Genomic DNA, 15,414 nt, shown 5'->3' on the forward strand with positions numbered 1-15,414 from the left:
GTATTTGATTATTTTCATAGCTGTTGTAATAGATATGGTATGAAGATCAGCAATAAAAAGACAAAGACAATGAAAATAGGCAGAATCATTGAAAATGTCAACTGTGTTGTGAATGGAGAACCTGTGGATCAAGTGAAACATTTCAGCTACTTAGGCACGATTTTTACTGAAGATGGTAAATTAAATATAGAAATAGACAACAGAATCAGCAAAGCTGGTATGGTAGGAAGTCAATTGAATAAATTCATATGGAATAAGAGAGAAATTAGTCAGAACACTAAATTAGCTGCACAAGACAGTGTTCAAACCAGTTTTAAGTTATGGATCTGAGAGCTGGGTCAGAAGTAAAACACTTGACCAAAGACTAGAGACCGCAGATATGAGAGTCCTGAGAAAGATTAGATGCGTGAACAGATGGCATCAATGTTAAAAACGAGGATATTAGGAAAGAACTTGACATTGTCAACATCCAGGAATGCGTTAGCAGAGCTAATCTCAGGTGGTATGGTCACTTAAACCGAATGGGCAAAGAAAGATTAGCAAAACAAACGTTCTCTGCCAGGTTGGCAGCAAAACCACCCAGAGGAAGACCAAGATATAGGTGGATTGATACGGTACAAAGTGCCTTAGACGATAGAAATATAAGATCTGATAATGTTGGAGTCTTGACAAGTAACAGACTGATTTGGGGGAAAATTGTAGATAGGAAGTTAGTAATGATGTACATTTTTCATGTAGTACTATCATATCCTGTACACCCCTTGAGGGTACATGACAGGAATTTGATGATGATGATGATGTTCATATATACTTATGATAGCTTTTAGGATATTATTTGGTATTTGTCTTTCTTTTAATATGTTAAATAAAATGCTTTTCTTTTAACTTTGTCAAATGCTTTTTCAAAGCCAATAAATGCAATATGTGTTTCTAAATTGTATTCTCTTCCTTTCTCTAATTCTGCTATATATTTTGTAACAGGAATTTAGTATGCTTATACTACCTCTATATATAGTTTTTAGGGTCATTTCTACTACCTTTTTTAAAGATAGGAATCACAACAGAAATGGTAATGTAAAATATATCTGAAATGATAAAGGTGACGTGAGAACTGAAGATAAGGATATTCTTGATGACTGGAGTAATTACTTTCAAAGACTGCTAAATGAAATGAGAAATGATAGAACAGTGGCAGAAAATAGGACTGATAATAAGGTGTGTGTTTGGATTTTTTTTTTTTTTTTTTGTGGATCCATTCTGTTGTTTCAGGTGCAGTGCTGGTTTTGAGGACAAAATTCATTCTGTCCTAGAGACCTAAAGTTTTGAGTTTTTACATAGATTTTGGCACACCTCCTTTTCTACCCACCAGCATTTATAACAAGAATCACAACAAGTGCCACTGGTACTCTCTATGCATGTGACTGTCCTTGTTATCTAGGCCATTTCGATTTGTTGTCTTCTATGAGCATGTAATGTGTTAAATTGTCTTTGATAATGCTAGCTTAAGTTAGTGAAACATCAGCTTGTAAATAATTAATTTGAACTAGTAAATTATTTATTTTTATTGTCTACATAGTTTTCTCCTCCAGAACCTTCACAACATGAATAATTGCAGCAGCTAGAGAAATTTAAACATGGAAATACAATTTCTTTATGAAAATACAAGGCACTACAAGAATTGAAGAGAAACAAAAAAATAGTGATCACCAAAGCGGATAAGGGAAATGCCACTGTGGTACTCAATCTTAAAGACTACACAGGTAAGCTCAAGGCTTTATTATTAGATCGTTTCACTTACCTCCCCATTGATTACAATCCCACCAACTCACAAATTAGAAAACTCCATAGGCTCCTTAAGAAGGTCACTTCTTGGCCTGTGGAGATTACCAACAGACTAAAACCCTATAACTCTAGACCCCCCCCCCACATATATGGGCTCCCAAAAATACACAAAGAAAATGTGCCATTACGTCCCATAGTGGATGGCATTGATTCCCCCACTTACAAACTAGCCAAGCATTTAGCCAAAGCGCTCTCACACTATACTGGCAATACACCATCACACGTAAAAAACTCAGCCCACTTCAAAGCCAGTATAGAAAACCTTACACTCCAACATAATGACATAATGGTCAGTTTTGATGTCTCCTTCCTATTCACAAATGTCCCCCTCAAAGAAACCTTAGAGCTAATCCAAGCTAAATTTCCTCCCGATATCTCAGCCCTATTTCAGTTTACAATGAACTCAGGCTATTTCGTTTGGCAGGAAAAATTCTACAAACAGATAGAGGGGACAGCCATAGGTTCACCACTTTCCCCACCCTTGGCCAACTTCTTCATGGAGATGTTTGAAGAGAAAGCCTTAAACTCAACCCCACAAAAATCTACCATATGGCTTCGCTACGTTGATGATGTTTTCACTATTTGGCCACATGGCCCGGATTCACTCCTCTCCTTCCTAACACACTTGAACAACCAACACCCTAGAATCAAATTCACCCTGGAAAAAGAGGAAAACAATAACCTCCCCTTCCTAGACACACTAGTCACCCGCCAACCTGATGGAACCTTGGTTTTCTCAGTTTATAGAAAACCCACCCATACAGGCAGATACATTCACCAACAATCCCCCCCCCCCCCTCACAACAATATGGAGTTATTAAAACATTATTCAACAGGGCAAAAATAATCTGTTCTAATGATCAAGCCCTAACCACTGAACTAAATCACATCCGTGACACTTTCTCAGCCAACGGCTACCCCCTCCAAAAAATACTTAACCCAGTTATCCACAACCCACCACCCCCTCCCCTTCACAAAAAAGATTACTCTAAATCCATCACTATTCCCTACAGCAGAGGCACTTCGGAAAAAATCAATAAAATCCTAAAAAAACATGACTTGACCACTTGTTACAGACCACATAGAAAACTGGCATCCCTTATCCGCTCCACCAAAGACCAACCACTTCCCCTAGACCTACCTGGTGTATACCAGGTCCCTTGCAGCTGTAAACTGTCCTACTTTGGCCAAACAGGCAGGACAGCAAATATCAGAATCTCAGAACACAAGGATTACATCCGATTTCACCAGTGCAGCCACTCTGGGCTTGTAGACCACGCTCTGGATACTCGCCACAGAATAAGATGGAAGAAAGCCACAGTAATACACCGCAGCAAGTTCAAGTATGAAAGACTATTCATGGAATCAGCCTCGGCCCTTAGGAACATGCCAAACCTCAACAAATTTGGATGCATGAAACTGCCCCAAATTTGGGAAACTTTTATCAGAAGAACTTCAGCCCAAAGGCCAAGAACTACCAATATAGCCCGCCAGGGGGAACCATCAGGACTTTAGGAAAACGCTAGCTTCCTAGCTTCACTCTCATTTGCTGTTATTAGTACTTGTGTGCACGTGTCTTTGTAGTAAGTTCCCAAGAAGATGGCAACGTGACGTTTGCCGAAATATCGGAAAGTATATATTAAAGTTTATTTAATCTATATTTCTAGTATACGCTGTCAATTCCTTAAATATTAGTTATCATGTTTAACCAGCGTATAAGCCTCTCAACAAGAATCTTTAAAGAAGAAGTACGAAGTCTAAATATCATGAGCTGTACTAAATATCATGAGATATTTAGTATTTAGACAAAAAAGAAAGGTAAGGGTTTTGAAATACATATATGGAGTGAAGTGGATAAAAGATGAAGAGCTGAATCTGGAGTATGTATTCTAACAGAAAGCAGATGTAAGAACAAATAAAAAGTTGGGACGAAGTAAATGAAAGGTTTATAAAGATAAATCTTTATGTATACAGATCAGAATTTTTAACTATTGGAACTATTCCCTTGTGACGATGCCTCACTAGATGAAATGAAGATCTCAGAGAAATGAATGAATCAGCAGGTGGATCCAAGGAATTATTAGTGTTAGAAGACTAATAGTCAAGTTGAGTAGAGTGATAATCGTGTGGTGAGATGTTATGGAGAACATCATTTTAATGACAATGGGCGCAGGTTGATTAAGGTGTGTGAAAATGAGAAGCGTCAGGTGCTAAATGAATATACTAATACAAAGATATACAAAGGTTTACAATGGACCCAACCAAGCCTCCGTAGCTCAGTCGGTACAGACAAAGCCCTTTGGTCGGAAAGACCTGGATTCGATTCCTATCCATGATGTGAGGAACTTTATCTGGTCTTTTTTGACTAAAGGTGAGTTAGTTGGTTTCATATGGAGGTAGACGGTTTCTTCACCCAGAAACTTGGGTTTTTCGTCCCTCAGAACAAGTAAACCAGTCCATGAACACACATGGATCCTACAGTCATAAAATGCATACTTAATTCCTCATTAGGAGGGCTCAACCAGTCCTAAGGGACGATGGAGGAACGAGGGGAACCCCATACGAATAAATAAAAATGAATCAAACCCGCTAAAAGTCTGAAATCAATAAATGGTCTCATGATGCTAGACAGGACTGAATGGCAGTATTCAAAGATATGAGAATATGGAGTTGAAAGTGGAACACATCATTATATGGTAATAAACAGGGCTCCAAAAATCCACTTGCCCACTCACCACAGGCGAGTAAACAGTGACAAGTGGTGAATTAATTTTCGGCCTCATTCTAAATGCATTCAACATATATTTTTTTTACATAACTTGCAAGTAAAGCATCTCATTCACTGTCAAGTTATTTGACCATGGGTGGCTGCCAACAAATTCATAAAAGAAGTTTTATCTCTAGAGAGTTGAAAATAAAACTTCTGGATCTAAAATCCTTACTTTAAACACTTTTGAAATAAGGATTTCAGAACCTTACTTCAAAAACATAATTTGAGTTTCGTTTAAGGTTCAATCATCTACTATACCTTTCCCTCCAACATTATAGTTATGTCATCATTGTTGTAACATAACAATTGATAACTTTTTCATGTTTTTTTTCTATATGAAACATTCCATAAATATCTGTTTTCAATTCCAAAAATCATATTTCTCTCACAGGAACGTTACAGGGCTCTTTTCAACCCACCGATGCTCCACTACACAACAAACTTCTGGTTTTCACTTCAGTTATAAAGCAAGAAAAATGAGCTGCCATTATGTGTTATAGCTATGGTACTTTACTTGAAAAAAGCAAATCACACACACTTCAAGTGTGCAAGAAAATGTGTAGGTTTTTCATATCATATATGCATTTAAATTAAGTTGCTGTTATCATTTCAATAAATAAATTTTTAATCAAATAAATGCATTAAAAATGAAATACAATAAGCTTGTCTCCTCCAAAACTGATAGTAGAGTGTTCTGGTCCCTCATTAAGGCTGTTGGATGTAACTGCTTCCCTTCTTTATTTCTGCCTTTTTCACATCCTGATGGTACCATGCAACTTTAACCAAGGATAAGGCAGACCACCAGGGATCAGTATTTTCCTCCAACTTGGTAAGAGGACCACGACAAATCTCCTGCACTAACGTCCTACTGCATGCTTATTCTCCTCTTCTGTCAGGACATCGAGACAATTCTGATTAATCTTGATACTAATAAGGCTCCTGGTCCAGATGGTATTCTACTAGTTATGCTCCAGAATTAACATTCATCCTCTATTGCCTGAATAAGCTATCATATTCATGGTAGCATGTTGCTGGCATCTACCCAACAACATAGAAGCAAGTCTTTATCAACCCAATACATCAGAAGAGAGGCACTAATCAGCCATCAAACTATAATCCCATTGCTCTCACCTCAATGAAAAAAGTGATAGAGAAGATTTGACAACCAGCTTCTTTACTACCTGGAAACTCATCAATTAATTGGCAATCTGCTATGGATTTGCCATTCTCATCCTACAGAAGACCTCCTTGTAACCTTCAAGTGGTTGCTCTTGATATTTCAAATGCATTTGATCATGGATTGCATCAAGGTTTCCTTACTACTCATCCTGTATAAGCTATCACATTCATCTGGCATCTACCCAACAGCACGGAAGAAAGCCTTTATCTAGCCTTATGGATAAGTTACCATCTTATGATCTCCCTCCTGTGCTTTGCGATTGACTCACCATAGATTCCTCACTGGCTATTCATTGCATGTTATGGTGGATGGCTTCCCCTCATCAGATTTCTTTATCAATGCTGGAGTATCCTAGGCGTCTGTACTCTCATCCACACTCTTCCTCCTTGACAACCGCCTCTCTCTGACTTGAAATACTATTCATAATTTTGTGGATGTCAGCACTCTTCATTCCTCTTATTTGAGAAACCCTGTTGCAATGAAATAATTGAAGCCTCAAGAGTCTTTCATAACCAATGACTTAAATACTGATTCCTTACCATTCTCAAATGGGGTGGTGACAACTTAGTAAATTTCGATGCTATAAACACTCGGGTCTGCCTTATTACCTGCAAGAAGGATCCTACTTCACTCACTTTTGATAATATTCTGATATCCTTTCAAAATCAGCTTTGTCTTCTTGGGCTGACAGTCACATCCAGCTTATCCTGGCATAAGCTTATTACATACATCCATATCCTCCTCAGCATCTAAAAAACTTTCTTTATTCAAAACATTACTTCTCTTCTGATCAACTCCTAACAATTTTGCAAGTCTCAGATCTGACCAACTTTGGAATATTGTTCACACATTTGGGATGGTGCACCCAAAACCTACCTAAGACTTCTTGATGATATACAGAAAAGGACAATCCACTTTAATAGGCTCCATTCAGTCACTTTCCCCTAGACAGTTGGTTTCTGCACTATGCCTTTTCTATATGTACTTTCATGCACCACTCTGCTAAACTAGTCACCACCATTCCTCTAATCCAGTGTTTCTCAAACTTCAGATATCTGCATATCCCTTCTTAAATTTTCATTATTACTAAGTACCCTTTATCAAATAATAATAAATAAATAAATAAAGTATAGTTCATTGTAAATGTCTATTTTATTTTGATCATTAAATAACTTAAGGAATTCACAACATATACTGGAATATAAATTAAAATAAACTTTAATATATACTTCTTATATTTCGGCAACATCACGTTGCCATCTTCATGAGAACATAAGACTAAGACACGTGCATGCAGGCACTAAAACAGCAAATGAAGTCAAAGAGAAGAGACCACTGTTTTTCCTAAAGTCCTGATGGTGCCCCCTAGCAGGCTATATTAGGTATTGGCCATTGGGCTGAAGTTCTCATGATGTACGTCTCCCATATTTGGGGCAGGCTCTTGCATCCAAATTTGTTGAGGATTGGCATGTTTTTTTTTAGGGCTGAGGCTGATTCTAAGAATAGTCTTTTCAAATTTAAACTTGCTGCAGTGTATTACTGTGGCTTTCTTCCAACGTATTCTGTGGCATGTATCCAGAGCATGGTCTGCAAGCCCCGAGTAGCTGTACTGGTGAAACCAGATGTAGTCTTTGTGTTCCGAAATTCTGATATTCGCTGTCCTGCCTGTTTGGCCAAAGTAGGACAGCTTACAAGGGACCTGGTATACACCAGGTGGGTCTAGGGTCAGTGGTTGGTTTTTTGTGGAGCAAATAAGGGATGCCAATTTTCTATATGGTCTGTAACAAGAGGTCAGGTCATTTTTTTTTAGGATTTTGGTTATTTTTTCAGAGATGCCCCGGATGTAGGAAATGGTGATGGATTTAGAATAATCTTTATTGTGAAGGGGGGTTGTGGTTTACTGGTTAGTATTTTTTGGGGGGATAGCCATTGGCTGAGAAAGTGTTGAGGATGTAGTTTAGTTCAGTGGTCAGGGCACTGTCATTTGAACAGATTAGTTTAGCCCTTTTATATAGTGTCTTAATGACTCCATATTGTTGTGAGGGGGGGGGGGATTGTTGGTGAATGTACCTGCCTGTATGGATGGGTTTTCTATAAACTGAGAAAACCAAGGTTCCATCAGGATGGTGGGTTACTAGTGTGTTTAGGAAAGGGAGGCTGTTGTTTTCCTCTTTTTCCAGGGTGAACTTCATTCTGGGGTGCTGGTTGTTTAAGTGTGTTAAGAAGAAGAGGAGTGTATCAGAGCCATGTGGCCAAATAGTGAACACATCATCAACGTAGCGAAGCCATATGGTAGGTTTTTGTGGGGCAGAGTTTAAGGCTTTCTCTTCAAAAGTTTCCATAAAGAAGTTGGCCAAGGGTGGGGAGAGTGGTGAACCCATGGCTGTCCCTCTAGCTGTAGAATTTTCCCTGCCAAACAAAATAGCCTGAGTTCATTGTGAACTGAAATAGGGCTGAAATATCGGGAGGAAATTTGGCTTGGATGAGCTCTAAGGTTTCCTTGAGTGGGACACATGGTGAAGAAAGGTGTGAGGAGTGGATTTTATTACATGGAGTGTTGTGGATGAATGGAACACATTACTAGAACATGTTCGGAATGTTAAAGATTTTAAGGTTCAATGTGATAAATATGCCGTCAGCTGAATGAGTCTGCTGACTTTGTGTAGGGTGTGATGATGATGGTAACAATAATATTCGTACTGATATAAAATTACCATCTCCTTGTCAGAATCTGCCATTCCTTAATAATTTAGTTCAGAGTAAATTTCCTTGCAACATTAAGGAGGCCCATGTGATATCACTTCTCTTGAAAGTTTAAGTTTCTATGTGGTTTACCATAACTGGTATTCCCTCAATTGATGTTGATGCATGAGGGAATGGAATGGCAGGGCAACCCCCATATGCCATAGTGACTTCATAGCAAGCCTTGGAGCCTATTCCTGTATTACACAGCAACTATGTTGACCCTTGCAAGCAATCCTACTGACTGACTGATCCTGGCTAGGCCATAAGGACTTTGTCCTATCTTGTTTAAGAAGTGCCTGCACATCATCAGGATCCTCTTTTCCAGATGTCCTGACAGTACGCAGCAAACAATGGCAGGGCACTGGATCTCAGTAATGGTGGTTTGAAGAATAAGAAAGTATAAAAGACTCTGGCAAAATAGAGTAAAAAATACAGAAGGAAAGCACAGAAAAGGGCCAGCACCATCACTGGGAATTTTCCACCACAAATACATTTTTCACATCTAGGAACATGTCAAAAGATCCACAGGTCTTGTTGTGAAACAAAAAACACTGCATTAAAAACACTGTAAACTTAAAATCTCTATGCATAGGCAAAATTAATGGCAAATATTTCATATCAGTCTCTTCATGCTTCTTAAACAATGAGCTTAAATGCAATATAATTTAAGTGGGACATATTTTGTTAAAAAAATTCTAACAGAATCAGAAATTAAAAATAAAACTGTGTTAACACAAACAGATGCGATTACATTTTATTTAAAGAGCCATATACAAACAAACAAAAGATAGTTATGCAGAAAATCTTGATTATCACCTAGAGTGGCTAATAACAGAATGAGGCAGCTCTGAAGAATTTGTAATCTGGTTGTTTGACATATTTGATCGCATAGTATTCAGATACCAAGCATTTTATCATACTAATGTTAATGAAAGTCCTACTTATCTTCCCCATCTTTTTTTTTTTTTTTTGATAAAAAATCAACCATAATATTAATAATTAAATATTTTTGAATTTAAAACTTACAAGAATGCAAACATTCAATAATGGTTGTGGCATCTATGTAATATCCACCACATAGCACACATGTGAGATAAGGATTTAAGTCTGCCAGTTTGATCTTAGTAGTTGGTTGCATAGTCTCAGTGTTTCACTCACCTCAGTTGCTACCGCATAACTAGGGGGGGGGAATAAAAGAAGTTTATTGATTTCATTTCTATTAATTCATTGTATTATGGAAAAACAATGTTTATAATTATCAATTTTTTCATGATCGGTTTTAATAACAATTTATAAACTATTTTAAGTATAGCATTATATTTTAGTAAGAAAGAATCTAAAAAGGAATATGTATAGTGCAGTCTAAAATACTGTACATATAATACTACAAAAAAATATTATTTTGAGCAATTATGTTTTCTGTGATACAAACTACTCATCATTCATGTGCACAGGAACAAACTAATGATCACTGCTATTAAATCTAGTTTCTTAACCCTTATGAATATATTTTCCCACCATGAAAACACTAAAAGATACCAACTTATTACATCACTATGATCCACACATAGATCAGTAAAGTTCTATAACATTTTGCTGTTCACAGTACATAACACTTTTAGCTGTTCAATGAACAGTAATTTAAATTTAAGCGCTACAGTATATGTTGATTAAAAACTTCTTGTAAACAAAACCTGTAGATTTACACATGGAGCTCTGAAAATTTGAACCAGCTCTCCATGCAAAAATATACTTTTCACTCTCTTACTCAAATGACTATTATATAGTTTCCAGGGGTACTCATTCTACCATCATCATTTTCTTTGGCTTCTTTCCATCCACTGCTGAATATGGGTCTCACCATAACTTTCCAGTTTGGTCTATCTTTAACCAATGTCCATCATCTCAGGTCAAAACCCCCACCCCACCCCCACCACCATCTTGTTCTTTTATGGACTTTGCTTCTCCCATAACCCTATAAATCTATTTTGAGTAGTTACTCTTGTTTAATCCTTTATATAAGTGTAAGCAAACTAAGTTTGTGCAATAAACGTCTTCACACCAAGGCTACTTGTACAATAGGGTGCAAAAAAAAAAAAATGTACTGAATAACTACAATGATATATGTTATGGAGTAAGCGGGTTTATTAACTAAGAAATACATGTTTACACATAATGATATGTACATCCACAACTACGGTGGAATCTTGGTTGAATAAAGCATTAATGATGGTGGATTACATGCTCAAAATGGGCACCTTGTCTTTCAAGACAGATTTTATAGTGCATGCAAAGGTTCTCTGTCATCTTGGAGAACAAGGGTTGGGACATCTGCTGGACATATTGTGTAATTTTATCCCTCAATTATTCAAGGGGGTTTGAAGGCAGATCATGGTAGAATAATCATTTCTTCAACATAATCCAAATGAACGCATCAAATGATGTGAGATCAGGAGAGGGTGAAGGGTACAGGAATTCTGTGAACCTCAAAATGAGCCTCCCAGGGAAGTGTTCTGATAACTAGGCTCTAGAACCACGTGATGTGTGACAGGGTGCTCAGTCCTGTTGGAATGCCTGTGCAAGAATGTAATGTTTTTTGCACGACATGTTCTATGCAAATCCTGGGTGAACGGAACCAACAGATTATCAATATAGCGTTCACTATTCAAGGTCACGGTTACACCACCCTCTTCAATGAAGTAGGGTCTAATTATGCCATGATTGGAAACAGCACACCATGCGATGACATTCTCACTGTGAAGCAAAGAAAGTTTACTTACACTTGGATAAAGGATTAAACAAGAATATAATTTCTTAGCATCTTTAATTTAATTTATAACTAAGTGAAAAAATTTTCAACAACTAGATCTAACTGAGAATAATTTGATAAGGTGTTACACACCTTTTCACTATTTGTGCGTGTGCGCGTGCAAACGTGTGTATTAGGTTGGGACTCAGCCATCAGTCCCTAGGGCCAAAGTTATGTTGCTTATGTGACAGCTCTAGTACCTCCTCATATCATTCAGTAGTAGTGCCCTCTATTCACTTTGCAATGTAGGCAACCATTAGACGAACAATCCCCTTTGCATTTATCACCCACACTCAGTATTATTCTTTCTCTGACTCAGAGCATAACAACAGAATTAGTCCTTGGCAGCAGAGTCAGTTTCTTTTCATATTCAGGCTCAACTTTCCATGCAATAGTTTTCTGGCATGAGATTTGTAATTTTCATAACTGATGTCACCTTGTACACTCAGTATTCCTTTCCCATAAACTTTTCTTGAGATCTCTTGCTTAATAAGACTGTACATCTATTACACACTGTTACCAAACAACCTCCAAGCTACTGCCTGTTACACATAGTACCACCCATCATTCAGGATTTCCACTCTAGTTGGATTTAATCTCTCACAATCATTAGCAATTCTTCTCCATTCTTTTTATTGTACTTGTCCTTCCTGAACACAATGTATCCATCATATTCCATTTCTATACAAATATCCTCTTCTGCTAACCAGGCTCATTAATACCAAAAATTTTTGGTCCTATATCATTACCAATGCTAAAAATTTATTATCCATTCATTCCTGATGCTTCCTGCATTAGTTTGCATGTCATGATAACCAACTATTAAGTTGATTCATATTCAAGTAATTCTTAAATCCTGAGCAGTTCAAATAAGCAGTCTGAGTTGATTCATCAACAAAATTCTTTACCCGCCCCCCCTTCTCATACTGCCATATCTAGTTTTCATGACTACCTCTATTTACTCTTCCACATAACTCAAACTCTGACTGGTTCAGATAAGCAGCCCGAGTTGATTCAGCAAACTGAATTCATTATCCCCATTGCCACAATTATTGCTTTTCTTGATTGACAAAACTAGCCCTACAATTTTCTCGAACATCTCTTCCACACCATCATTCCTTATTTCTCACTCGCTTTTGTGCATGTGTCCAATGTATACATTCATACTTCTTGAGAAAGTAATATTAAATTGTATACCTAAAGTAAGGAGGGTTAATCAGGTAGGAGTTACATGGATAAGCAATATCTTTAAGCATGAACTGCAGAAGAAAATGCTGTGGAGGGCATATAAAGAAAAGGGTGCATCCTTGTCTTACCTCTGATTTTACCAAAACCATCTTCCTGTATTTCCTTCAATTTTAACTACTGACTGACAATTTATATATAGACTATGTATTGCTCTGTATAATGTTCCATTTATCCCATCTAACTGTTGTGCTTTGAAAAGCTTTTCTCTGGACACCTTGTCATAATACAATTTTTCAACTGTTTATCATGAAGTGAAAATCTGATCTTGTCAACTGTTATTTGACCTGAACCCAGCTTGTTCTTATCCACGTTTTTGTCCCACAATCTTTCTCAACCTCTTTTCATATGCTTGCATAAATCTTAACTGGAAATTTAGTAGAGAAATTTCTGTTATTCTAACATTCAGCTTTATTCTCTTTTTTATATTGGATGAATTCCAATCATCTGCAATTCGACCTTCTGATCAGGCCCTATGAATTATGAGGTGTAGCCACTGCAAAACTTTTATACTTCCATACTTAAGCATTTCTGGTCAAATATCACCGTACCCCAGCTGCTTTTCTGCATTTCAAATTTTTGATGTTTTTTTTTCTACCTCAAGTACAGATATATTGCTTTCCCTCATGAAAATGTTCTAGTATGATTCTGTCACTGCTTGTTTCATTTAACAGACTTTCAAAGTAATTGTTCAAGACATCCAAGATATCCTTATCTTCATTTTTCATGTCACCTTAATCATCTGTAATTCCTTTTACAGTACTGTTTCCTACTTTTCCAATAGCCTCTAGGACATTTTGCCACTCCCTGATATTTTCTATATTCTTAACAAACTCTTCCCCATGACTTCTGTTTAGCTACTTACATTTTCCCCTATATTCTTTTAAGGCATCAACCGACTTATTTGCTATGAACTTTTGTTATCGTTCTTCTTTTCTAAAAACTGATTGTTTATCATCTTGTGTCCACCATGGGGTTCTTATTTTTCTATTTTTATAGACAACTTCACCACATATAGTTGAATCAAGCAATGTCTTCTTCAGAGTTTGCTGCTAAGAATCCAGGATTTGGTTCTTATTTTCAAATTACTTCAAATTTTCTTCAATAATGTTTGTATAGCTGAGTCCACAATTTACCTGTAAAAGCTGCTCAATTTTAATTCTTTTTAAACTTTCTTACATATTGTTCTTTCAATGTATTATCAATTTTTATCCTGCTCAGCACTAAGTAATGGGCACTTCCAATCTCAAATCCTCTGTACACTCTTGTATCTTGGACCAGCATGAAGACATCACTATCAACAATAACAGAGTCAATAAAATTTTTCATATTTCTTGTATCTTTTCTCCACATGAATTTGTGCACATCTTAATGTTGGAAAATGATGTTAGTAATGACTACTCCATGTCCTGAGCAGATATTCACCAAATACTCATTATTATCAGCTTTGCCCTTCTCTCCAAATTTTCCCTAAATGTTACTATATGCCTGAGGGATTCATTTCCAACTCTACCATCATCATCTTCTTTGGCTTCTTTCCACCCACTTCTCAGCTGCCTCTTCTAATGACTTGAAAAATTCTTCCACTTCTGTCTGACCATAGGCACAAATAAGTTTCATTCCCCATTCTAAAGTATGCCCACATCATTCTATTTGAAACTGCCTTTCAATCAACAAGTTTATCCTCAATGTTTGATGTTGAATGTTATCACTACTCCTTCCTTTCTTTGATCATTATTGCTTGAATATAACATCCTATTCTTATTATTTAGTAAGATCTCACCTGTTTTTGTCTTTTATGTCTCAATAATGCCAATTATGTCCATGTGGTACTTTTTCAATTCTTTTGCAAGTTCAATTTCTTTTCCATTAATACTCTATACATTGATGATTCCTATCTTCAGTTTTCTGATGATGGGTTTCTTCTTCTAGTTGTTGATTGAGCTTGTATAAAAGTACTTTTTTTTTTCTTCTTAAATTTAACCCAAAAGCAAGGAGTACACAGTTGATACAACTTCACTATCAGCAAATTCGTCCGCTATCACAACTTCCTTCAACATATTAGCACTAACTGCATGTGAATATTAGTCTGAAGATTTGCAAATGCAATCTGCACACAATGAACATTTGCCATGAAAAAAAGAGACTAAATCATGCTAGTAGAAAGTAAAATATCAATGAAAACAGAGTACAAAACTGGAAGATTTGTTTGATTGTTTTTCTGTGTTTTAAGATACAAAGACAGCTGCGATCATACTGCACCAATAAGCATACAAGTTAAAAAGTAGAAAAAATATAAACGGATATAAATAGAAATGTATAGTAGTTCTAAAAAGAAAAGTGTAGAAAAACATACAGTGTACACACACACACACACACACACACACACACACACACACACACACACACTTGTTTATATAGATCATCAACAGCTTTCTTCAGTCCACTACTAGACGAATGCCTCTTCATGCTTCTCCCATTTTAGTCGGTCATGTGCATCTCTCCACCATAAATGTTCATAACATCTCATCGTCCCATCTTACCAGTAGTCTATCTGGTTTCTGATAACGAGTTCTAGACATTCTCATCTCATGTCTTGCCCAGTGCCATTTGTTGCCTTTTATTACTAAGCAATGTCCATTACCTTTGTTTGCTCCCCTATACAAGCATTCTTCTTTTTATCTAACCAGGTTATTTCCAAAATGGTTCTTTCCATGTTTCTTTGTGTTGTTTTCAGTTTCTCTAAGTGTTTTTTAGTCAGACTCCAGGTTTCACGACCACAGGTTGAGAGAGTACACACCAGTTGTAGATCTTTATTTTTCT

At 36.8% G+C, this 15,414-nt stretch overlaps 1 protein-coding gene across 1 annotated transcript in view; it reads right to left on the bottom strand.

Annotated features, from left to right (window-relative positions):
- LOC150100525 (polycomb complex protein BMI-1-like) overlaps positions 1–15,414 on the bottom strand; it is a 265,230-nt gene that overhangs the window by 219,859 nt on the left and 29,957 nt on the right. The window contains exon 2 of the mRNA XM_090402672.1: positions 9,564–9,714. Coding sequence (XP_090258798.1) covers positions 9,564–9,675 — 112 coding nt within the window. The 5' untranslated portion in view covers positions 9,676–9,714. The remainder of the gene's footprint in view (positions 1–9,563; positions 9,715–15,414) is intronic.

Source organism: Typopeltis vanoorti, chromosome 13 (assembly GCF_054136105.1).
Source record: "Typopeltis vanoorti isolate ZY-2024b chromosome 13, IOZ_Tvanoo_1.0, whole genome shotgun sequence".
Classification (NCBI taxonomy): domain Eukaryota; kingdom Metazoa; phylum Arthropoda; class Arachnida; order Uropygi; family Thelyphonidae; genus Typopeltis; species Typopeltis vanoorti.